The 26,844-nt window shown below is 35.4% G+C and overlaps 1 protein-coding gene across 2 annotated transcripts in view; it reads right to left on the minus strand.

The window, feature by feature from the left end:
* Positions 1–1,794: 1,794 nt before the first annotated feature.
* TSHZ1 (teashirt zinc finger homeobox 1) overlaps positions 1,795–26,844 on the minus strand; it is a 71,778-nt gene continuing 46,728 nt past the window's right edge. For both annotated transcript variants that reach the window (XM_032223245.1, XM_032223246.1), the window contains exon 2: positions 1,795–6,355. In XM_032223245.1, coding sequence (XP_032079136.1) covers positions 3,168–6,355 — 3,188 coding nt within the window. In that variant the 3' untranslated portion in view covers positions 1,795–3,167. The remainder of the gene's footprint in view (positions 6,356–26,844) is intronic.

Consider the following 26,844-nt stretch of genomic DNA (forward strand, 5'->3'; position numbering starts at 1 on the left):
GTTTATTAAGAGACAGGAGTAGCAATTAAGTGAGAAATATTCTCAAACACAGAGAGGAAACTATGACTCCAAGTCAACAATTAACAAGTGAATCAAAATAAATGATCTTGAAGATAGAAGTGAATAAACCAGAAACCCTACAGATATGTTGGATCAGCTTCCATTGTTTTCCCACTGAAAATGGCTATTGGGGCTTACACATATCGGAGCCTGCAAATATCTGGATGGCATAAAGTTGCCACTATTTCTTGTAGAGCAAGGACACTGGGCTAAAAGGAAGCCCTCCTATTCAACTTATAGTCTTGACTTACTACCATAATTGGTTTCATTTTAATATTGCAAGCCGCCCAGTCACCTCGCAGTGAGATCGACCACGAACAAATTTAATAAATAATATAAATAATTGACTGTACAATTATGGTTGTAAGCCACTGCAGTTATAAATTGTGGTGACATGTGATCAGACCTGATTTTATGACATTTTATGTGATGGTCATTAAGGTGACTGGTAAGTAATCAATTTTTCTGTTTGCAATTTTTGCCAGAAACTGGAATAAATGCCAGAAAATGACCATTTTTTAAAAAAAATTGCAAACCACAAGTCACATTACAACAGAATATAGCAAACAGTTGTAAAGGTGAGGTGCCTAAAATACAATCACATGACCATGGGTGTATGAGTTTGTGTGCAGCCTTTTTCACTCCAAAAATGGACATCCAACTTCAAATGGTTGTTAAGAGACCAGTCATATGAAAAGGTCTACTTGTAGTCATAATCATCATGCAACTTTTTCTTAGTATTGTAGGACTCTTGTAGTATCATATTTCTAGATTCTCTTGTAACAAAGTATATTACCACGTCTCGGGGAAGTTGCCTTTGTTTTGCCGCCCATGAATTAACACGAAAAATCCTGTCAATCTGCCAATCAGAATTGGATCCCGGTTTTCCCACCAGACGGTCAAAAGCTTCAGAAAACATTTGCTTTAGGTTCTCCTGCTTTTCTTCACGCAGCCCCCTCACTCTTAATGCAAGCTCCATCTGCTTATACTGTATCATAATAATTTGTTTTTCAGCATTATCAATTTTTTGTTCCACCACTTCAGTTTTGGATATCAGGTTAGTTTTAGCTTCATCATGCAACTTTTTCTGAAGTAAAGTGGGAAGTTGTAGGAGATGTAGTTCATGACTTTCGGCCTCTATCTGAGGAGCTATAAACTTCAATAGAAACTTGTATCTTAAGCTCACAAAGATCTTGAAAAATGTATCAAATGCAATATAATGCAATATAAAAGGAAATGTATTAAATATATTATTTATTAACTGATTATTAACTGACTATAAATGAAATAGAACATACTCTTTGTACATTCTATTTCATTGACTGCCTCCTACTGTCTGAAGTATAGTCAGCAGCATTCCATTCAAAAACCAAGTGTGGCTTCACAGTCTGAAAGAAGCTGCCAATCTCTGCTACATTAAAACAGGGACTAAAGATGAGACAAGTGGATGCTTTTTAATGAGTGGGGTTCAACTGGGTAGCTATCAGGAACTCAAACACCACTCAGGTGGGCTAGTCATGTTTTCAAAGCAGATGATACACTTACACCACATAAAAAATTACACAATATATTCATCAGTAAACTAGTGCAGTAACAATTGGAACATCACCATTGGGTAGGTAACAGAATGGAGCATATCAGAGTACAGAAATCATTTCAAACATACTTCAGGTTGTAATTTTGTTGCTGCTGAAATGAAGACCTCAAAGGCAAAGGAATGATGACATCACAATATGCACAAATCAAGAACTGCATGTGGGTTTATTTTACAATTGAGAAAACAGTGGATTTCATTGCGTGAACCAAAAAGGTACTGTACAATATTAATGATAAAACATCAAAATGTATAATTCATAGTGCATTGTTTGCTTTATTTTTATTTATTTATTTTGTCAGATAGCTCCTTTGAGTACATGCATCTGGGAAGATGCAGGTGCCAGTAAAATTTCTCTATTTAACTCAAGCTGCAAGGAACTCAATTTTATTCAAAAAAGTGTGTTTTTACATTATATACACAGAAATTGAATATAAAATGACAATATAAAAAGTTAAGAGAGAAAGCATACAGCCAGAAGGTACAAAGGAAGTTGAACAATTTAAAATGGTACAATATGCAACATGTACTGTTTTTTTTTTAACCTAAGCTGATGCTGGCAATTTACAAGGATCAGAATCCAACACTTGCCCCATTTTTGTTGTTTTGTTTCATTTTAATGTACCAATGCAGCACACTATAGAAAGATCAGCCTGTACCAAAGCTTACATTTGTAAATAACTATAAACTGCAGTATCTTACAGAAAAAAGAAATAACATTTTTACATTTTTTAAAATAACTTGCATACTTTTTATGCCAATCAAGTGGCAATATTCAGCATTCAGAGGGTTTGGGCATAGTGGCAAACTGTTTGTGATTTTATTTTTTAAAACATGGGTCATGTCTTTGAGCATTTGATCACTTTTAATAATTATTCAAGAATGGCATGCATCTTTTCTTTGCAAATCAGAACTGCGCTTTTTGAGGGGGGGAGGCTTTTTGACATTTGAAAAAAAAACTATTAAATGTAAGTGAATTGGACCCAGTTATATTAGGATGAAATGCCTTTTTTAAAAAAACACACACACCTTCTTTTGGGAAAGGCACAGAATACTATTATAGTCCTCAGAGGGTTAAAAACTGACACCACAGGGTTCTGTGACCTTTATTGTCATGGCAACTTTGTAATTTTAGAATGTCTTTTTGTTATTGTTCTTTGTGTCTTTCTTTACGGCTAAATTAATGTCTCTCAATAGTGTCTCCCACTATAGTCTACAAAAGATAGCTTAACATCAAGGACATGTGTTGAAAATAAAGGTCAGACTTTGACTCACAGAAAAAGAAAGGGGGGGGAGGAAAGGGAAAAAAAGGTTTTAAAAACATGCACAGATCAGACAAAGAGCATATAAATATAACTACAAAACGTATGTAAGAAAAACCAAGCTCCAGATAGGCAGTTCAGCAACAAAAGTAAGACTGATTTCAGAGGCTCAGATCAGGCCTAGTGCAGTACTATGAAGTTTAGTGCAATGTTCCTGTGGTCACTTGCATACCTGGTTGCTTACCTGGACGCTAATGTTTTTCTAACTCAGTTACATAGATCAGATGGTCCTCAGGGGACTTCCCATGTGTTTTACTAAGGTGCAGTTTGACTGCATGCTTGCTTGCAAAAGTTCGATTACAGAGCTTACACTGGAATGTGGAGCCCGAGTCCTCCTCGGCAATTCCAAGTGAGCCTAAAGTCTTATTTGAGAGAACCTTGGAAACATTCTGCTGTTCTTGTATCTGATTAAGTGGCAATTTGGACAGATCCTTCAAACTGAACCCTAAATGTGTCTCCAAGTGACTTATATACGTGGAAGCAGTCCTGAATTGAGAGGCACAATCATTGCAAAAGAAAACAGGATGACCTGTATCCAAATTCTTTAAAAACTTAGTTCCACCTGTCCTCCTTAACTGATACTTCACATTTGCCAGCCAGTGGCTAATTGTGGTCATGGAAAGACCAGTAAACTTCGAGATATGAACCCGTTCTTGTGGGCCTAGGTCCGACATAATATATTTGCCTTCCGGTGTCTCCCTCAAACTGGAAGCAAACTGGGCTTGAAGGATGAGAAGATGCTGAGGGTTCCAGTTTGACTGCCTACCCTTCCTCTTGTGTACTGGAGACAGTTCATCCAAAGCTTCTTCAAAGCTACTTCCATCTGCGTCCGATTTTTCTGACACAGAAGATGGAGTAGAAGATTTGGGAGTCAAGCGTCCTGTGAGGTTCTTTACCATGTCAGAAATATCCATTAGGGCACTTTCTCTTAGAGGAGATGAGACAGAATCAGTCATACTGGAAATCAGTGGTTTGGTTTTGGATTTTGTTAAATCAATAGGCTGATCGCTGTTCTCGTAATAGTACCGGTCAATAGGCTCAGCTTGCTTGGCTGGAGTTGTAGGGTAAATGGGTTTGTCCAACATGCTGTTACTAATTTTATATAACATGGCCAAAGGATCCAAAGAAGGATTTACAGGATTAGAGACTTTGCCTAAGTGGGTATTCATGATGGACTGCAAAGCACTCAGTGGGTTAATGAATGATTGCTCTGGTGAATGGTCTGTAATGATACCCAAGTTATTACAGCCATTGGTGACTTTTGCTTTAGGTGGTTCAGTGCCATTAAGTGCATGTGGGTCGGCTAGAACATCCTTTTTGACCTTCTGAACCTCAGCTTCAGGACTTTGTTTTTGCTGTAGTGGCTGCTGATGTAGTTGTTGTTGCTTGTTGCTTTCCTCTGATTTTGGAAAGTCTTTGCTTTCCTTAGGAACAGGGGACAATGGCTTGACTGGAGAACATTTTTCTTTCTCTGAAGGCTTTTCTTCTTTTTTAATATGGATTTTGCCCGTGACCTTCTCTACTAGCTCTTCCATGGCAGAGACATTACTTTTATGAGGAGGGGGTGTCAGATTGCCTGGGGAATGGATCAGCGCATTGTGTTCTGAAGACAATGATTTTACATTGCTAGCATACGATGGCTGAATCTGAACACTCTGCACTGTTGGCTGAAGGGATTTAACGGTTCCTGGAAGCTGATAAGCTGCATGAATGCTAGGGTAGCCTCCCCAGGAAGGTGCTCCATTTTGAGCTTTGCTTATAGCTGTGGTCACTGTGTTCTCCAGAGATTTCAATATGTCGATTCCACCTTTTGGACTTTCATCTAGATCCTCTTCTCGGAGGTACTGATAGACAGCTGTTGGCTCAAATTTTTCTGAAGAGTCCTCGTTTTCTTCTTTAATTTTTTTGTCTGTTTCAGTAACAATCACCTGTTCTTTTTCTGGCTCCTTCTTTTCTTCAGAAGTTGTAGATCCAGCAGGAGAATCCGGTTGCTTTTTAATATTTGTAGCTGGTAATCTTGTATGAGTGGTAGGTGGCAAAGGTATGGACTGTATCTTTTCTTCAACTACCGAGTCCAGTACTAGCTGTTTTCCTTTTTTAGAAGCTGAATTAGTTACTTTCAAAAAATGTCCTGTGACCATCATGTGAGCAGTCAGCTGCTGCAAAGTGTCATGGGAACTGCCACACTCCATGCATTTTAGTATCTGAGCTTTGCGGGCCTCAAACTGCCAAGTGTAGCTAGCACCATTTTGATAGCCGTAGCGATTATTGGGAGTTACATATGGATTGGCAGTTTTCTGATCCTTTCCTGCTTCACTAAGTGTAGTCTCTGAAGTGATTGCTGTTGGCTCAGGTGAGCAAGGTGAAGCCAAGTCCTGAAGTGCTCGTTTTTTGGTAGAAGGCACCAGTTTGGTGATGGCTGGTACTGGTTCCTTCAGAGGCACTTTCTGGTAATGCTTTGTTTTTATCATATGGACACTTAAGTCTTGTAAAGATTCAAATGAATGACCACAGTACATGCATTTTAGTACTTTCTGGGCATCCTCTTTGCCTTCCATTTCCATAAGTGATCGCTTTCTGGGCTTTGACCACCGTCTGGCTTTTTCAGATTCTTTATCTTGGTTGTCATCCCGGTAATGTCCAGTTTCATTCATGTGCACTGTAAGCTCTACCAGTGTATCATACGCTGCACTACAGTCTTTGCATCGGAATTTACTGGCACCAGTGAACACAGAACCATACAGTTTATTGTTTTGCCGGTAAAGTTGCACTGTGCTGAACAGACTGGGTTCTGGTAGAAGTCCATATGAGGTCTGTTGCAGAGTTTTGGCCAAAGCCGCTTGATGCCAGTCATAACCTGAACTGCCACTGCTACTGTTACTAGTACTACTGATGCTTGTAGTGGTAGTAGTGTTGGTACTGGTGCTGGCAATTGTATTTGGGGTACTGTTACTAGTGGTGCTGTTAGTGGTGCTTTCTTTCGGGCTGTCTTCATTATTCTTTGATTTTTTTAAATCTAAAGCTAAACCAGACCAACAAGATTCTGACAGTAAATTTGCATACACGGCTTTTATCTGTGCTAAGCTGTCCTGTGGGTAGGAAGCATTGTCCAAGCACTTGTGATCTTCTTTCTCTTCTTTAGAGGAAGAGCTTTTGAAATGAGCCAGTTGATCACTGTTTTCACTGAATGGTGAACCATAACCTGCATCTTGATTTGTTGCTGTGCTGACTGGAGAATTCTGGTAACTCTGAGCCTCTTTGATCTCTGTTTCATCTTGGCACATGTACTCAGTTTCTTGGATGTCCAGAGATAGACCATCATCCTCCCCACTTTCTTCATCAATTTCTGCTGCTTTCAGTTCTTCTTCAGGAACATAAGCTTGAAAGAAAGAGAAGAGAGAGAGAGAGAAAAGAACAATTAAAGAATGTACCCATTTATCAACAATGTACCTATTACAATAAAAATGAGGGTTATATTGAACAGAACATATGCATAGCTTTTAGTTCAGTATGATAATATTCCTTCTCAAATTAAGGCATTCCCTCTACAACTAGACATTGGCATGATACCTCAGTAGGATTAATGTTTTACCAGCAGAATAACCAAGTCTGACTGAAGCTAAAATACATTCTTCAGTTATTTATTATGATATAATTACATTACAATTTTGCTGGCATATCCAACAAGGTAATCCAACAAGGAGTAAATTATCTGAGGATTATGGCTTTAGTTTATTTACTTATTTACCACATTGCTAAATGGATGGGTTAGTGTAATCTTTTTTCACAATAGAAAATTATTCAGTTTAGTTTCATTATATTATGTTTAACAATCCAGTCTATGCAACACAGGATTGCTATAAAGTTCTATGAAAATAGAGTAAAATTTAAAAAAAAATCATATTAGAATTTAAATTAATTACTAATTATTAAGTATTGTTATCATTAAGAGTTATAGATGCCTATATTATTAATAATACAATGCAATTTTTCCTTCCTATTTTCCCCCAACTTTTCTTCTGAATGGTATTATTTTTACTTTGGCTGTAGCTAAAATAAATTCTAATTTTGTATTTAAAATTTATCCCAATTTATTTGGATGAGACAAATGATCCATAAAATACAATACAAAGGATCAACCTGGTAAAAGATATACAACGAAGTGTTTGAATAGAAGTAACAATAGGTACTAGGCAACTAAGTTTGCTTAACATATTATTGGAGGGTAGAAATACAGTTAAATATTATTTTTACTGACATTTCCATTATTATAATATGTATCCAGGACTTATTTAGATGTATCCAGGACTTATTCCAAAGTTACATACGAAGAGCATAAAAACTGTGTCCATTAATTGTCTCATCGTCCATATAGCAACATTACAGAATGATTCCATTGGACAAATACTGTGTTCCATTAGAACAGTAACATAAGAATACTAATTAGTATTAATACTCCAACGAAAGATGTTATACTTGTTTATTAATAGCTATTATAGCAGCAATTGGCACAAACAATGGATAAGGTGTAAATCCCCAATTTTTCCAAATTTGATGGAATTCTAAAAGTTGGTAAAGTATTATTGTGAGAAAATTGATTCTCTAAACCCCTTTCAGTTTAGATTCAAGCCAGAGTATAGGACAGAACAGCATTGGTCATACCCTTGGATGACCTCTGACAAGAGCAGGATGGAGACAGTGCATCTATTTTTGCTCTTCTTAACCTCGCTGTGGTTTTAGATGCCATCGATCATGGGTATCCTTCTGGACTTGCTCTTGAAGTATGCTGGTTCTACTCCTTCCTCTAGGACTGGTTTCACTCAGTGTCATTGGGGGTGGTGGAGGTCCAGTCCTTAGCCCCTACTTTGTGCAAGACCACAGAGCTTAGTCCTTCTCCTCTCCAGTTTAACTGAATGAGGACATTCAATGGTTGGGATTTGCTTTGTATCAGCTTTGTATCTCCACACCTAGCTTCCTCAGTGAACGCTAATCCATAAATGGAGGCTGATGAGGTGCAACAGGCCTTAGGTCAACACAAGCAAAATAGAAATGCTTTGCTCCACCTTCTGCTACTGGGTGCCTTCCATTGTGGGCCTTGGATGAGTGGCACTGCCTCGGATAAGACCGATGGGTAAACTAGATTAATGATTCCAGCTCGAAGAACTCATCATCAGGTTGTGCACTAGCTACCCTGGAACAGGGTTCTGCTCATTATCACTCATGACCTCGTGACCTCCAGTCAGGACTATTGCAATGTATTCTACATGGGGTTGCATTTGAAGAGCCCTCAGAAGCTTCAATTGGCGCAGAATCAGCAACACAGGTAGTAAATTGTGCCAGGTTTTTTGGCCCATGTAATATCACTATTTTGTGAGCTACATTGGTTGGCAGTGTACTTTCGGGTACAATTCAAAATTTTGGTTGTTGCCTTTTCTGTCTTAGCACCAAGCTTGTGAAACATTCTACCTCTGGAGATAAAAAGGTCCTGACAATATTGGCCTTTTGTAAGGGCCTGGTTCTCTGTCTAAGCCTGAGATCCTGAGAATATGCAGGGATCACACTTCTTGGTTGCAATATACAATTTACAATATAGTTATATCTAAACAAATACCACATAACAAAGTACTCCCAGCAGTTAATAGTAAAATAAAATTCTACAACATAATACAGTTAAACTACCTCAAGTCAATAAAACCAATACAAAACCAGATTAATCTATGTTCAGATTTAATATTGAAACAAGATCTAAACAAGGTACCCAAATTGATATAGGTAGCAATTCTTCAGGGTAGTCCAAACTGGGAAACCAAAACAAAGAATGCCAATACAACATTTATTGTAAGATTTAATAATATTTTAATAAAGTCTTGCAAATCTGAAATATTTTCTCTGTCCCCTGCCTTTATGTTCCAGAGAACTAGGGAGAGTCAATTTTGAAATGCTTTCTTCCACCCCATTCCTACTCTGGATCCAGATTTCTTTTATCACATCACTGTCTATGCTGAAGCATTTCATCCTGTCTCTTAAGGTTCTTTCACAGCCCATTACAGATGGCAACATCCATTAATTCCCAAACACCCTCCAGAACAATTATGTTTTGACCGGTTTCTGAAAGAAAGAAAAAAACTGGGAGTTACATAGGAGTTATTACAGAGAAACCTATTGTCAGCACAAGTCTTGCAATATGTAATGTATTTACAATATGTAATATAAGATTTTTCTTTTTTTACTTTTTAAGTCAGTCCTTCATGATTACCTAGACAACTCCCTGCAGTTTTTTTGTCAAATATCCGAAATGATTTGCCATTGCTTCCTTCCTAGGGCTGAGAGAGAGTGACTGGCCCAAGACAACTCAGCTGGCTTTATCCCTAAGGCTGGACTAGAATTCACAGTATTCTGGTTTCTAGCTTGATGCCTTAACCACTACACTAAACTGGCTCTAATATAGATTTAAAATGTATAATTAAACTACATCAGCTAACAAAAACTGAATGCTTCTAATCTCTCCATGACAAGCTGAAGAAGTGAAAAGACTGCTATAGCTCATTTCAATCCCAATAGACTATGTATTTTATAATTGTTTCAGAATAGCTAACCAGAGTAGGTTAGCCATTCTAAATTCAACTACAAAACAATTAAATAGGAAAAAAGCTATATGTACAGATGACAATTTATCTGTGAATGTAAATCTCAGAATTATTCTCATCATGTGCATGAAAGAAAACCCTATTGAACCAATGGGATTTACTCTAATATAAATATATAACATTTGGGGGGGGGGATTTGAATTGTTCTTTATTTAGTCAAGACTTTGCGATATATCATACTCATTTGGTCAGCAATATGTTATAGAAGAAGAGACGGTACTGCAATAAATATTAGGCTTTGGTGCTGACTAATATAAATAATTATAAATTTATTAAAGTCCATTTATAACTCCTATAGTGCAACTTTGGGGAGATATTCAGGTCTGAGATTATTATAATTGTCACCTAGATCAACAATGAAATGACTCCTCAGAAATGTAACTTTAGCGGCAACATCAAAGAGGTCCAGGGTCAGCACAGGTGGGCCAGACCTGCCAAGACTATACCGCTTGCTACCCTTTCGTTCTTGCCTCATTTTTTTTAATGCTTTATACAATAGTCAGAAAGCAGACAATGAAAGATTTACATAGCGGCAACAGCTATTTTACTTATTTGTTTCCTACGTTCCAAAATACATTACTCATTTCAGTAAGAAAAAAAGCCTTAGTATAACAAATTGCAGTCTATTCCTATAAAAACTGATCCCATGGTTTAAGTGATTAAAACTCCATACGCTCAAAATATTTCTTTTTCAATGCTGTTAAGTGCTGGAAAAATGACTTTGTTCCTGAAAAAAAAGGAACCGAAGCAATAATAAGGATGGAATTGTAGTAAGATACAGTGAAGAATGGCCCAGTTAAGACCACTGGGTCCAAAGTCTAAACACTACCAGCTGCACCACTGCTTGATTTTAAATAGCATGCATTATTCTATTAATAAGCTATAATTAAACAGAAATGGTGAAACTAAACATGACAGGTTGTTTCAGAATTTTGCCTCCTACTAAGGTTGGCCTGCGGCATTGAGCCTCCTACCAATCTATGACGCAGATGTCATGCAACAATTTTAACAAGAGTGGTCTGCACTTAAAAATAAAATAAGAGATAAATATTTAAAAGTGACAAGCATAAAGCAAGCAATGACATATCCAAGTTGATTATCAAACTTTGCTATTGTGTTGCCACCTGGTGAAATGATACCATCTAACCAAAATTATGTATTTATTGGAATCAAACTATTCTTTTTAACTAACAAATGTGATATTCATGGACAGATGGTCACTATATCAAAATACATTTATTCTAAGGGCCCACTTCAAAAAAGCATCTTATATACACCTAAGTACTATACTAAGTTTAGATTCAGAATACGAATTGTTACCATGGGAAGGTTAAATAACAGATATACGATTCTACCAGAAGCAAACAGAACTGGATGGATGAAGAAGAAAAGCACCAGCAGGCATAGCTGCCAAACCAAACAATCTTACTTTTATAATTGGATGTTTTATGTATACATACATACGTACATACATACATACACACACACACACATACATACACACACACACACATACATACACACACACACACACATATATATTGTTCATTTTGTTTTTTACTTTAAAAGATTTATCAACAGTATATAATTCAATGGCTACACACTGATCAGTGGTGGGTTTGTACCAGTTTTACTACTGGTTCTCTCTCTTGTGCGTGCTGTTTCTGCGCATACGCAGAAGCATCCAGGCGGGTGACGAAGCTCCCACCACCGCCACTACCGGTTTGGTCGAACTGGGAGCAACCCAACTCTGCCACTGATGCACACTCACCTGAAAGTGAGTTCCACAACTCTAGAAAGTCTAGAGGACTTTCTACTAAATAGGGGAGTGCATCTCTATGTGTATATAATTTCATTGTTAAATCTTTTTAAATCTTTTTTTTCTTAGAAGCATATGCTAAAATTCGTGATATTCCCATCTGACCCATTTCTCAGTAGCATTCAACATTTCTGAAATCTGCCTGCCAAAAATAAGAGGCCCCTTTCTCCCCTTTCATTTACCAGTATTCTGCTGTACTTATTTTTCACTCCTTTTCCCAAATCTCATTTTATTTTATTGAAAGGACAATTTAATGTGATTTCTAGTAATAATGGAAAAGTTCTTCAAATAATATAACATTAAATAATACCAAAGCTAAAAAGATAAAGATCTAGGAAAAGGAAGACAAATCAATATCTTCCCAACTGGAATGCTTTGTAGACTTGAGACTGCCATCTGTTAATATACTACATTCTAACAAAAATCTATGAAAAATCATCTATAAATCCAGCTTTATGGTTATAGTTCATTAAAAATTATTGTGAGTTTCTATTCTATCCTTCACCTCATTCTACATTATCTCATTCTGTAGATGTTATGATTCCTATACTTAATCAGCAGCCTGACATTTTTGATTGAGAAAGACAAAGGAGAACTTGTCTACTCTTGCTTCCAAATCATGGATCTTCATTTAAAATATGAGATTGTCTTTGTTTGCTTTGCCTCATTTTTCTATTAGATCAAATTCACATATTTCTTAATAAATATTTCATACCGAACTGTGTATTAAAACAAAGTGAACTTGAGAAAAAAGCAAAATAAATATAGTTCTTTATCCCTTCTCCTACCCATAGCTAAAAAGGCCTTTTCCCCAACAGATTCTGTTTCAACACAGAGGTCATACAGCTATTTGCCAAAGAGGGAGAAGGTAACCTTCTGCATTATACTATGCTACCTTAGAGTAGAGCAAAGGACCAAAAATTATTGTTATATTACAATGTGTTAGCACAAACATTAATACAATAAGATCATTACTCTGAACTGGCATCCTCTCACTTGAGGAAATAAAACCTACAAAATTGACAAAAGCTTTGTCTATGTTTATTTAATTCACAATTTTTGTAACCCCAAATCTATAATAAAACAAAAAGACATAAAATTGATAGAAATCACCCAATTATAACCAGAAATATTCAGTCGTGATTAAAAACACAGTGGAACATTGTTAATGTTATTACACTGTTATTAATAGTTGCATTTATATTTGAGTATACATCTACACATTTGGGTATAAAAACGGACTGATTCATCATTAGTCATATTTACTGTATACTTGCACATCCCAACAAGCCAGTTCAAACCTTAGGATCAGAAAACTGCTAGGCTATCATAGCAATATGCATTTTACAGGATTTTTAAAAAGTACTGTATAAAAATCTGCATTTTGTGTGTTTAATACATTATGCTGAATATATATGATTCTACTATTGCAAGAGCATATGAACTAAACATATTTGAGTTTTTTCAGCAATATTTAGTATAAACTTCACAATAACAAAAGATTACAATTCTAGAGACTATGAAACTTAATTCTGATTTAACATATATAAAACTACATTTTCTAAACATGAATAGACATTTCTGCTGTGAAGATTTTTTAAATCATCTATAATAAAAGCAATGCAAAGAGAAAGAATTTGTATCACTGATTTCCTGAGCAATATTATGTCTATAGATATTTGCATAGACTGCTTTTTTTTGAATCTATAAAGAACATCAAACACTACACGGACAGATTGTTCATTTCTCAGTCGGCCTTGTAAGATATTATCCAACTCTTCTGTAATTAACTGCACTTTTTTTGAACTATTATTAGTTTCAAGATAAACCGTTTTTTCTTAATGAAAATATTTTCTTCTTCACTGTTCAAAATGCAGCCAGAAATACAAAATAAGTTTGATGCTCACTGACAAAAGGGAAAAACAAGTCAGGCCTTGAGACTGACTTTCTGTGGTTTTAATCCCTTTCCATTAAAAAAAAACACATTTTGTTTGGGTTACTTGACTTTTTCTACAGACATATAAAGTATAAAGGATTAAATCGTTAGGCGGCATTTTTATCCATGTTTGAGAAACACTTCTGTCAGTTAAATGTATTATACATTTTTGCTATACTATATCAATGCAGAAATCAATGTTAAGAAGTAAACACACAGACTAACTAATATTATAATTCAATTTGTCATGAAAAAAGATCACCAAAATACACTTCAATATCACTGATATATATTTGTCAGTGGAAAGTACACTTAGTTTTCAGATTTTTCAATATTAATAATCAGTAATGTTAACAAAAATAACACAAAGTGTTTAAGGTCATTGTTTTTAAGCCACAAAAGAAGAAAATGTAGTAAAATAAGGTTAGATTTTTTAGAATCTATTCAAACTAGATTTTCGTATTTTAGAATCCCTGTCTTGCATTAAGCCAGCCAGTATTATAGATAAAACAAAAGATAGCATTGCATTAAATTGCTAGCATCTGATAGCACCAAAGAAGTCACCTAATAATTTAATACTGTGATGAAACATTTCCCAGTGAATGTTTTTCCTCAGTCCCTGTGTTTCAATAGATTTTTAAAAAAGCTTGATATGCATCTGTGATCAGGAATCACAGAGAATATATTTATGCTGATTTTAAATACCTTAAAATATGGTTACAGTACATTCTATATTACAACGCACAGTAAAACTAAGACCCTTTGTTTCTCTGAATTTTCACAGAAGGGATATCCTACAAATTAACTGGAGACTGAAGATACCTGTTTTATTTTTCTATTATTACGTCATATTAAAAATCTTTGCATATATGACATGCCTTCCGGATACCAGTATCTCCCCAAAGATCTACTGTCGTCTTTGAGCAACATGTCTGCATTCCAATGTAAGCCAACACTATATATTGTATTGTTACCAGTATAGCACATTTAAGATTTGCTTCAGTAAAAAGATTATATATTGTAAATAAGTCAGAAAAGCCAAGCATAATGGTTAAATATGATGTTGGCAAAATCAAATTGCCTGATTAAAATATATTAAATTCGTTTCTTAGCCAGTTGCATAAACACATGTGTCATGCTGTTCTCTACATATGATCACTCTTTTTTATATTAATCATATTTTCCACAATTATAAATCTGGGAAAATAAAAATATGGGCACAGGAGTACCAGTAGCCAATAAAATTATTGACACATTTAAGATGGACTTTAGTAGGTTGCAGATTCCATTTGTTTTTAACTGTGCTCGATATAATTAGATTACTTCAGTATTATAACTAAGCCTCTACTTACAAATGCTTTTGTTACATACTCATTGCAATCCAGCTGAAGCTCACTCAGACTCCTAAGGCACTTACAAATAGGAGCATTCAATTTTCAGCAGTCTTAATTCTCACTGATAAATAGTAAATGCAGAAACTGCAATTGCTTGAGAAAAGCACCATGTCCTGCTGAATCAACTTACTATCTTTGGTGAGGGAAGACTTTTAATATAATGCATACAATATACCAAACTATATATATACTGTGATTATTTATCACCATACAATATTTATCAACACCCTTTGCTATGGAATGCAGAGGAATCACTAATACACCCTATTATCAATTAACATTTAGGCTGGAAGCCACTTAAAAGGCTATAAAATAAAGCTTTTGTGAAAATCCCAAGATTATAGCTATTTTCCGTTGCTCTGAATATAAGAGAACTGCATTAAGAAAATCCTTCTAGGAGAGTACAGAATAGTAATATATATGCACATACTGTATGTAAATATATCTGCAAAACAGTATAACACAAGTCTTTGCAATTTAGCCCATTTAACAACATTGACCTCAAGGTTAATAAACTGGCTAAATCCCAAGCTTTTCAGCTTCAAGTACTTCATGGCTTTAGATCTACCTCAGAGTAACTGATTGATGGGTTTAGACAAAATTAAGCAGTTATGAAATAATTTCAAGTTAGGATTATTAATGAATCAAAAGATATTAATAACAGGTACAAATAAATCAATTGGTAACTTTTCTGTATTAGTTGTATTGTGTCTATCACTTTTGTGGTATAATTTATAATTTTTGTGGATATAATTTAATGTTTCTGGGCATTTCTGTCTACTTTTCTGTCCAAAGACAACCTAAGTATCCAAAATAATCAAACTTTCCCTTCCTGACAATTGGTTCCCAACTGAGTCACATGCCAAAAAGACTCAATGAAGTAAGCAAGACAAGTTAATAATGTCTATTTGAACTCTGTTTCCAATAGGCATATTATTCTAGGTTTCAGTTCAATCCTAGGATTCAGTCTGTGTATGCTTATATATAAAATAACCGTTGAATAGTTTCTACATTGAGGAAAAATACAGTACAATGTAGTTGACTACCGATTTGAAAAGACAAAATATGTCAAAATATAAGTATTCACAAAGGAATGCCAGAGTTCTACAGTATCAGCAATTTCTCTGCATAATGTACCTAATAGGAATGCTTAAATCTGATAACTTCTCACCTCCTCCCTTTCAATCCACCCTTTTGGTCTTTAGAGTTATTAGGCAATATTTTTAAGTAGCTTGCTCTCTAATGCAAATAGAAGGAATGGCTCTTTCTCTGTCAAATAAACCACACACTCAAACATTTCTTTTTATGTTTTGATCACCAAAGAGAGCAGCATATTAATCAGACTATCCGCCACTCTACTGTCAAGAATATTCTAATTGGAAAAAAAACAATCATTTTCATCCCTGCTGGCAACATTAGAGCATTTAACCTGTTTCCATTACTTATACAAATTACCGTTATAAAGTAGGACAGATGTTAGAATCAAGCTACAAAACTGACTGCCATACATTCTTTATATGAAGAAGAAGAAGAAGAGAGAAAGCTGTTAGAGCATGTTATGCCGCATCAATAATGCTCCCTCTGCTACTTGATTCATTAACTTCCACCATCAACATTTCACTTTCTTTCTGTGTTCCATCTCATCTGAGCTTATTTCATTTGGAAGCAAATAGTCTTTTTCAGCTATTTTTTTAATCAGGTGCTCTCAAGGGTCAAAGGAAAGGAAAGCGGAGGGAACAAGAGAAAGAAACCCCAACATCCTGTCAAAAATGCTATTTCTCTAACAGAGATGATAAAAGAGAAGTCAGTTAAGATATTGGTACTCTAAGATGGCTGTCACTTTAGATAGAAGATGGCACAACTCACCTAGACAGGTGACACTCTGGTCGGGCAAAGGGTTGATACATTATTGAGAACATGAGAGATTAGGAACGACAAAGACTCTAGGCCCAGAGTGCCTGGGGCTTTTTAAATAGTAAAATCAGCAGGCACATGAATTTCAGCCTCCATTTGCATTGCAGCATCCATTTGCATCATCTCCAATTTGAAAAGAATCTCAGATAGTAGGGCTAGATGAGACATCTATCTAAGACCTTAGAGTGCCAATATTAGAATAGACAATCCCAGGCCAATGAGCTGAGTCAAACTTAAAACATATTAAGTAGCAATAAAATATGCACTACAAGTGTAATTATTATAAGATTATCATGCAGGTACAGAGATAAAAAATAAGGGCCTAATTCTCTAGCTTGCTACTCTGAAGTTATCTTTTAGACTCTTGTTCTAAAATAATTGTGTACAGGAATACTTTGAAAAAAAGTGATGCTGTCATTGAATTCAATTATCAAATTTCCATTATTGGAAGACTATAGATAGCTAACATTGTTATATCCCTTCCTTCTCCTTGCTATTTGTTTAATCACACGATGCATAATGAAGCAGTTCAACAATAGCATATATTTTCTTATATATACTAACATTTCCAAAGTGATGCTTTAATTGAGTATTGTTGGCTTAATTGCTCTTATCATTACATACAATGAAAAAATGCAACAAAAAGTAGCAGCATATAATATGCATTTATACTGCAAAAATATATGCTGCTGGAGGCCTTATCCACTAAAAAGAGGAAAAACATATGTTAAGGTATTGAAATGTAGAAAAATTGCAGGTAACTCTACTATTTTTTTTAAAAAAATACAGGCCTTAATTCCTACAACTCTAGGAAATTGTAGTTTATAATACAGCTCACAATATTAAATCATGTATTTTTTAAAAATATAGTACTAAGTAACAAAGACCTTTTTAAAAATGAGTTCAATATATCCAAAAGCATTAATATATCAAGATCTGCTAGTTACCATATGTATATTTTTGAAAAAATGCAGAGGTTCTATCAACCACTTACAGTTTGACTTTGATCCCTTCTCTGATTTCTAGCATGAACATTTGATAGGAATATTGGCACATGCAATTTGAACACTCTGCTCAGTTTGGCAAATTCCCACTGACTAAAAGGAATCATACTCTGCTGAGAACGGAGTGAAAACAGGGTAAGGATTTTGATATTTGGCCAATTCTAAGTATTTGTCCCTGAGGGAAACTATACTGATATCTCCACTGTAACCGTAGACATAGTAACTCATTGCTTTAATTTCCTGCTTTAAAAGCTAGCAAAAAAAAAAGGGAAAAGACACTGATGCCCTTTGGGTAACGGAATCTTACATGTAGCTTACAGTGCAACCCCTACAAAGAGTTCACCACTATAGTATGTGGTAAATACATTAATAAAAAAGAGGAACGGAGATGAAAGGGAGCAGAGAGACAGATTTTTAAAACAAAAGATGAAATCTTGCTTTAGAAAAGCTATCTTTGCAAAGGTCTGCTACTCGTTAAATCACTAAGAATATCTGTCAGACTTATCCTACTACACCATTTGGCTGATGTCAAACCTAAACAAACCAGATCAGAAAACCAGCCAGTGGCAGGACGTAAATGAAACGAGAGAAGACCAGTCTCACTGTAACTCGCATGGTTTGCTCGCTGATTTTGGGAGGAGGGGGGAAGGAAAGAAATAGTGGCAATCATGACAGTCATTTGCAGTACTAATGTCCAATTCAACCTCCTTTCATTCTCCTGATTTAGGTGGTCAGAGTAGTTTCGTAGACGACACAGGGAAGCTGTGCTGTTTAGCAGGCTGTTTAATGGGAAACTGGCAGTCTTATTTCTTTTCTAGATTTGGTTTGTCACTAGGTCTCCATTACATGCCACTCAGCTTTGATATCTTTGGACAGGACTGATCAAAAGATGTCATTTGACCTACACAGCATGGCAGAAACTTGGAGAAGTCTCATAAAGCGACACTCTGGCTGTAAATAAAATGACATTATTATTTCCTCTCTCCTATCATGTAGAAAAGCCAATTATGGTAATGCATTGCATGTCAATGAAAATACAGCAATCTTTTTGGAGCAGCTTCTGCTGGCGTCCGTGTTACAACTCTGCTTCCTGAAAAAAATTGCCCATTGGAAAGTGAAAAGGAATTGGCGAGAGATGTCTTGCAAACTCTTCATAAAATTGTAGTATTTTTAACGGTCCTGGTGATTGTTAAAAAGTGTAAAAAAGATGCTAGCTTCTGCATTATAAAATAATATAATCTCAAATAATTTATAGTTCATTGAAATAATCATTACATACACTACATTCTAAGCTTCTGAATGACAAGAAAGCTGGACTGATACCAATGAATACTATAATGACCAATATCCTTAATTATTTATAGTTCAACAATACACATATTGGATTCTCTATATTATACGAAAGCCAAATCAAAGCACAGAACTAATGTTATTCACAATTTAATCTAATTTGTGTTAAAGTAATATATAGCATGTCACAACATAATGCTACTTCATCAACTATGTTTATAAAAATATCTTGCATTACATTTATATATTATTTGAAATGAATATTTTCTAAACAGTGTTTCTAAATCCTCCTACAATTTTAATTTTAAATACAGAAATATGGAGAGCAGTCATATTTAATATGGCATTACACACATACAGAAAAAGCCAAGTAAAACCAGGGACTTTTGTATTATAATCCCTCACTTAGTGTCCATTTTATTTCATCCATTTTATTATTACTTACATATGAATCAGGAATCACAATTTAAAATAAACTTTAGTTGTTGATCAGCTACCTTCCCTGTCTGGGCATGATTGTGGTTTTTCACCAAAGAAAATGCATATTACCCTTTATTAATGGACAATAATATGATACTGTAATGTTATGTGGCAAGGGCATATCTTGCATGCACGGTTTTCAGAATCTTCTCATCTCATCTATATTTCATTTATAATCTGCAGTTAGTGTATATTGATATATTTGATGAAGTAATCTTTTCTCATCACTCATGATCTTGGCTAGCTATGATATGAGCTTTATGTCCATAATATCTTGTTACTATTGGTAAATACATTTTATTATTAACATAATTATCTTTTGTATTATTATTTCATTATTCACCTGACACACTTTTTAATCTTCTTTCCAACATAAGGTTGATTAAGTAATGCTGACATTTGTGAAGTTCATGGTCACAATTTCATGGACTCTTGAACGTGGACTTATAAAATCCAAGTTCAACTAAATCACTTTATTTTCTCCACCAACATCCACTAGATATTATGAGAAATGTAAACATACCAAAGAGTATGTTTCTCTACAGTGGAGTTTCTTATCCTTCTTTGGATAATAATCCTTTCTGCCATAATAATATGATCCTTTGGAACCAGTCAGACACAATAGGATTACCTAACAATGAGTTGTACAGTTTCAGTAGTACTGTGACTCTCCAAAAGCAGCAGGATTTAGGAGCTATTTAAATTTTTCATGGCACCATGATGTTGTCCCATATAACCAAGGGAAATTCAAATGAGAGCTAGCTTGAGTTTTTGGGAATGGTGGATGAACTGAAGTGCTAAGGCCAAGGTTGCCTAGTACTCTTTTTGTCAGAATTATTTTGAAAGATGTTATATGGAAAACAAAAACACAGACCTACTTGTTAATAGTTTTTTTTTCTTTTCTTTTTGTCTACTTACATTTTTTTCTATGAAACTAAGAAATTCACATCTGGTTATATTTAATTTTTTTAAAAAAGTATGCTGAGGACACAATTAACAGCAAATAAACACTTAAGAAGTACAGTCTATTTCTCTTTCATGTTATTTACTAATATATTACAATTAAGATTAATAATAGAATACTGTAGCATATTAAATATCCCATCTTCAAACAGAGATGCGTACAAATTTGAATAAAATCTTTGCTCAAGTATAAAAAGTAAAACGACAGCATTAATAAAATTGCATTCAATATAATCAGGCACAATTAATTGCAAGCTTTAAATGTACGAATATATTGAAAACAAACATTTTAAATGCTACTTATTCCAACATAATTTCAAATCCAAGTAACATTAATTTTGCAAAGATCATTTTTCCTGTTATTTATTTATTTTTAAAATAAAGCATTAAAGGAAAACAGGGGAAACACATTTTGTTTAACGGTGGTCTCCACACTTAAGCCTGCATGATTTGCTTTTTATTTTTTGGTTTCTAGAACATAATCAACATTCCTGCTTATAAACTCTTTGCAGCTATACTGTTATTTGAGCACAGCTGGAATATCTATGCCACATCTTCAGCCAGTTTATACAGAAAATGAGCAAGAAAGTCACCACTATTATTCAGTACGATTAGTGCATTTAAACAATTAGACCTGCAAATAAGAGGGAATAAAAATATAAAAAAGCTGTTTATGTGTTCTCACTTTTAAAAAACCTGAATCAATTTACAGTAAAATATAAACATAAAATCACAGACACAAGAATGACTCAGGAATTATTTTTATTTATTTTTTCTTATCCAGATCTATAGAACAATTCCAAGTTAGATGAGAATATTGGACTCTTAGAAAATTTCTATACACATATGTGGCAGTGAAATTAAAATTTTCTTATATTGGAGCAAATGAATATAAATGTTTTAATCCCTGTCCAGAATATAGCACATACGTGTAGAACAGTGGGAATTTGCAGAACTTATATTTATAGTGAGTTAAAATGAATTTGAATCAGATTTAATTAGAATCCTGGGCTTCTTGCCTACTAAAATGGTTAGTATTGCATAACTAAAAATAAAGCATTAGCAGAGTAATAGCAGCTGCAGACAGATCACAGATATTATGTTATATACATCTGGATCCACTGATATAATTTCATTTCACTGCACATTTGGCCTCACTATTCAGTTTTCTTTTCTGTACATGCTGTATATGGGTTTGTGCATGAAAACACATAGAAATAACATTTAATAACCACAGACAGAATTCATGCTGGAATATGGCAATGCATTTAGAAGTAACCACATTTGTAATCAAACCATTCAAAAATATTGATATCATCAGATACTTTATGTTTCCATGGAATGATGTCTTCAGATTTAATGTGTCACAAAATATTTTCTTTGCTGTAGCAAATTAAAATTGTATAATATTACAAAGAAATGTTTGAACAGAGCCTAAGAGGTGTAAAGCTCCTACTGCCCTAAGAAATTTCAGGCAATGTTGCATTCCAGCAGCCTCATATCTAAAAAGATGCTTATATTTAATGCAGACTCATAACCCAATTTAATCCTTTTAACAACAAAAACAATGCTTGCAAAATTATACTTTATGTACTACTTACACATCTGTACTATATAAAGTAGTGTAGGATAAAGGCAACAAATGGCATTTGAAAATACAGAGCACACAATGCTATGTTCATTATATGGCAGTGGCAAAAATCCTATAGCTAAAACACTAACGCTAAAAATACAGCATAATAATACTTTTCCTGCCACTAAAATAGCAACTAAAATGACTACTAAGTTTAAGGCTGTAATAGATGCACTTGTTATTTGGATAGCAATGAATAATATCTTAATGAGGCAATAGAGAATATATGGCTTTAAGTCCCGGTTTACTTAGTACAGTAGACTTGAAAGTTGGGAGAAAAATGATCAAGAAAAGGAATAACCATGAAAGCTGATATCCATACTACATGTTTCTTAACAACTGTACTTCTAAGAAACATTAATTTAGCTTCATCCAGTACTTCTCTAGAAATTTAACTATGTGAATGCTTAAAATAAAAATCACATTTGATTTATGTAACAAAACTGTATGGGTCATACAAAAATCTCCAATAGTTATTTCAATAATTTTGTTATGAACATACTTAATACATAAACAAGCTTATTGAAAAATATTAGCTCAAGTCTTATAGCAACAATATTTTTTTAAAATGTAAACAATAACTAGCACCTGAAAAAATATACCAGTAAAAGCAAAGCCAGAGTTCCATGCAGTTTTTTCTTAAGTTTGTGACTGAACATCATTATGACAAAGCTTATTAATTCCTACCTTTAAATCGAAATAACCAAGTTGTTTTGCCATGACAATCAATGACACCTCAAGGTGTAAAAAAATGCTTTAATCATTTTCTGAAATATGACCTACTACGTCATTTACTTTTTGAAAACCCTGAGGTCATGCAACACACTTTCTCTGTCATTTGTAAGTACATTAACTTAGTAGCCATATGACAGTGAAATTATGATAATAGGCTGCTAAAATGGGTCATGCAGACACTGCATTTCATGTTAACTTCAAATAACAGTGATAATATAGTCCAAATCAAATATGACAGTACAAAAGCACATGGTTTACTTTACTCTGGGCTCTGCCAGAAACTGGGGACTGGAGGAGTGAATGAAGTGATGCTAGTGAGGGACAGGGAGGTAAGAAATTTTCTGTATTTCAAGGTGAACAGTTTAATTATTTACAGGGAATGATGAGAACCAGCAAACTGCATGCTAAATTGCCTATTTTAAACAAATATAACATACTTTATAGTTCATATTAAAATCTATGGAATAATTATATGAAATATTTGTTCCTAAAATAAACAATTTTAAATTTATTTTAGTCCCAATTAATGAAGGGTAGAAGAATCAGCCTTAGAACTGACAATAAAGATATTAAAGTGGCAGATAAATAGTTTAGGATCAAATCTTTGATCTAATGGATTTAGCATAAACTACAAAGGATGTTATAAATAAGAAAAAGAAACTGTTTTGGGATAACATTTTAATTTTCTCTGGGCTTTTTATGTTTATATATGTGGTATTAAATTACAAGCAAGTTTATTCCATCAAAATGCATTTGGATTATTGACAGTGTCCAAATATATTTAATATTTTGTAGGTATTTGCTAATTCATAGATAACATTTTGAAAAGTTTGAATGGAATCAAAATTTAGATTTGGAAATCAGAGCTGACGCTAAGAAATTATGACTGTTGAGTTACACAGAAATCTACATTTCTTTCTTCTCAAGTCATTCCATATTCTAAATCCTGTTGCTGAATATTCCATAGATTTATATTCATTCATTCTATTTTCATGTATAAAAGTGATACTATAACACTAATATCTATTTGTTTATCAAATTTCTTTCCCCCAATTTCTCTCACCATTTACAATATATTAATACAACTGACAGATTTTCATAAAAACACTTTCCCAAAAAAGAACTGAAATTCACAAAAGGGCACTCTCACTAATTCCAGAAAACTGTTAAGAAAGAAGCCTTGTAATATTATATTGCCTGTGAAGAAACACCATCGTGAAGGGTAAAGATACACACAAGAAAAGGACTTCTGATATTATGACAAAAAGAAAGCAAGTAGAAAAGACAAATGTTTCAATCATTATTTTGATGAATGGCCAGCTGGTGTTGTCTTTCCCCCAGGATGCTATAAACTCCAAGGGACTAACACAGAGCACTTTACCTTGGTTTTCTATTCTTCTTTTCCAACTGATTCTAAAACATTCTATCTACTGTATATGCAGATTTCAAGATTTATTTAATTATTTTGACATCTACTTGTTCTTCTGCTCTTCATTATTTAAGAAAGTAACAAAGCTAATAAATGTGTATACATTTTAATTATACATATATTTCAATACTTATTGTTACCATTCTCACAAATATGAAGCAACTAGATTATTTAAGTCAGGCTTCACAGGCTTTACTCTGGTTTCTCTTCAGATCGTATAAATCTTTTTTTAAGTCAGGCTTCTTATGTGAAATTTCATCAAGGCTGACAGAGAAAAAAAATCAAAAATTAAGAAAATAAATAGAATTCAAAATTGTCAAAACTGAAAGTTTCAGAATAATAGAATTATACAGTGCTATATATCCATAAGCTACAATATTATAGTTTTGTATTGTGTCCCTTATGTAATTACAATTTGGTATAGTACACAAAACCAAAAATTATCTGTTGCTAAAGACCTTATGCTTGTGACATATTTGATATAGTCCAGGTAACTCTATACTTCTTCACTCTTCATTCAATACCTTTCCTCATTCCTAAGAGTTATATCTGTTTACTATCAGTGACATATTATTATTTTAAAAATCAATTTGTCATTTGCTGGAACTTTTTTTTTAACAAAAAGTTAACTTCTAGCATTAGGATTTAGGTAAAGGTAAAGGTTACCCCTGCACGTACGTGCTAGTCGTTCCCGACTCTAGGTGGTGGTGCTCATATCTGTTTCAAAAACGAAGAGCCAGCGCTGTCCAAAGACATCTCTGTGGTCATGTGGCCAGCATGACTAAAAACCGAAGGAGCACAGAACACTGTTATCTTCTGGCCAAAGTGGTCCCTATTTTTCTACTTGCATTTTTACATGCTTTCGAACTGCTAGGTTGGTAGAAGCTGGGGCAAGTAATGGGTACTCGCTCCCTTACATGGCACAAGGGATTCGAACCATCGAACGGTTTCAAGTTTCAAGTTTAATTTTATTTATAGGCCGCCCAATCCCGGAGGACTCCGGGCGGCTTACAGAGAAGGGAAAGAAAAGAAAACAAAAGAAAATAAAAATAAAATAGAAAAGTTTAAAAAAAAAACACAGATACATTCATTTCAGTCGGAGCTGGACCTCAACAATGAGGTCAACAGCCCCAGGCCTGCCGGAATAGCCAGGTCCTAACAGCTTTTCTGAAGGCCATGAGAGTGGGTGAGGTCCGGATTTCTGGGGGTAGTTCGTTCCAAAGGGTCGGGGCAGCCACAGAGAAGGCTCTCCTCCGGGGAGCCACCAGCCGACATTGTCTGGCTGACGGGATCTGAAGGAGGCCCACCCTGGGGGTTCTTACCGGCCGTTGGGAGGAGTGTGGCAATAGGCGGTCTCGCAGATATGCTGGTCCTAAGCCATGCAGGGCTTTAAAGGTAATAACCAACACCTTGAATTGCGTCCGGAGACCAATAGGTAGCCAGTGCAGGTCGCGGAGGATAGGTGTGACATCGTGCGGGTGCATTCTGGACTAGTTGCACTCTCCGAACGCTTTTCAAGGGTAGCCCCATGTAGAACGTGTTGCAGTAATCCAGCCTTGAGGTGACTAGGACATGAGTGACAGTCTGGAGTGCCTCCCGATCCAAGTAGGGCCGCAATTGATGCATCAGGCAAACCTGGGCAAAGGCTCCCCTGGTCACAGCTGACAGATGGTGTTCAAGTGTCAGCTGTGAATCCAGGAGGACCTGCAAATTGCGTGCCCTCTCTGAGGGGTGTAAGTTTTCGCCCCCCAGGATCAAGGATGAACTATCTGGGCTGTCCTTCGGGGGGAACATCCATAGCCACTCGGTCTTGTCGGGATTGAGTACGAGTTTGTTTACCCCCATCTAGATCCTAACAGCCTCCAGGCACCGGCACATCACGTCCGCCGCTACACTGAGCTGGCATGGGGCAGAGAGATATAATTGTGTATCATCAGCATACTGATGATTCTTAACCCCGTGCTGTCGAATGATCTCACCCAGCTGTTTCATGTAGATATTAAATAGAAGGGGGACAAGACCGAACTCCGCGGCACCCCATATTTAAGGGGCCTAGGGGTCGATCTCTGTCACCGACCAACACCGACTGTGACCTGTCAGAGAGGTAAGAGAAGAACCACCGTAGAACAGTGCCTCCCACTCCCACCACCTCTAACCGTCGCAGAAGGATACCATGGTCGATTGAAAGCCGCTGAGAGGTCAAGAAGCACCAGGATAGAGGAATGTCCTCTATCCCTGGCCCGCCAGAGATCATCGGTCAGTGCGACCAAAGCGGTTTCTGTGCTGTATCCAGGCCTGAAGCCAGACTGAAAGGAGTCTAGATAATCTGCTTCATTCAAGGTCCATCGGAGTTGAAGCACCACCACCTTCTCAACAACCTTTCCCAGAAAAGGAAGGTTGGAGACAGGACGATAGTTCTTAAGAATAGCTGGGTCCAGAGAAGGCTTCTTAAGGAGGGGCCTTACCACCGCTTCCTTAAGTGGCTGTGGGAAAGACCCCTCCTGTAATGATCCATTCGTAATCATCTGGAGCCAGCCTCATGTTACCTCCCTGCTGGTCAAGTCCAGCCAGTAGGGGCACGGGTCCAATAAACAGGTGGAGGCACTCATTGCTCCCATGGTCTT

Source organism: Thamnophis elegans, chromosome 8 (genome assembly GCF_009769535.1).
Source record: "Thamnophis elegans isolate rThaEle1 chromosome 8, rThaEle1.pri, whole genome shotgun sequence".
NCBI classification, from domain to species: Eukaryota; Metazoa; Chordata; class Lepidosauria; order Squamata; family Colubridae; genus Thamnophis; species Thamnophis elegans.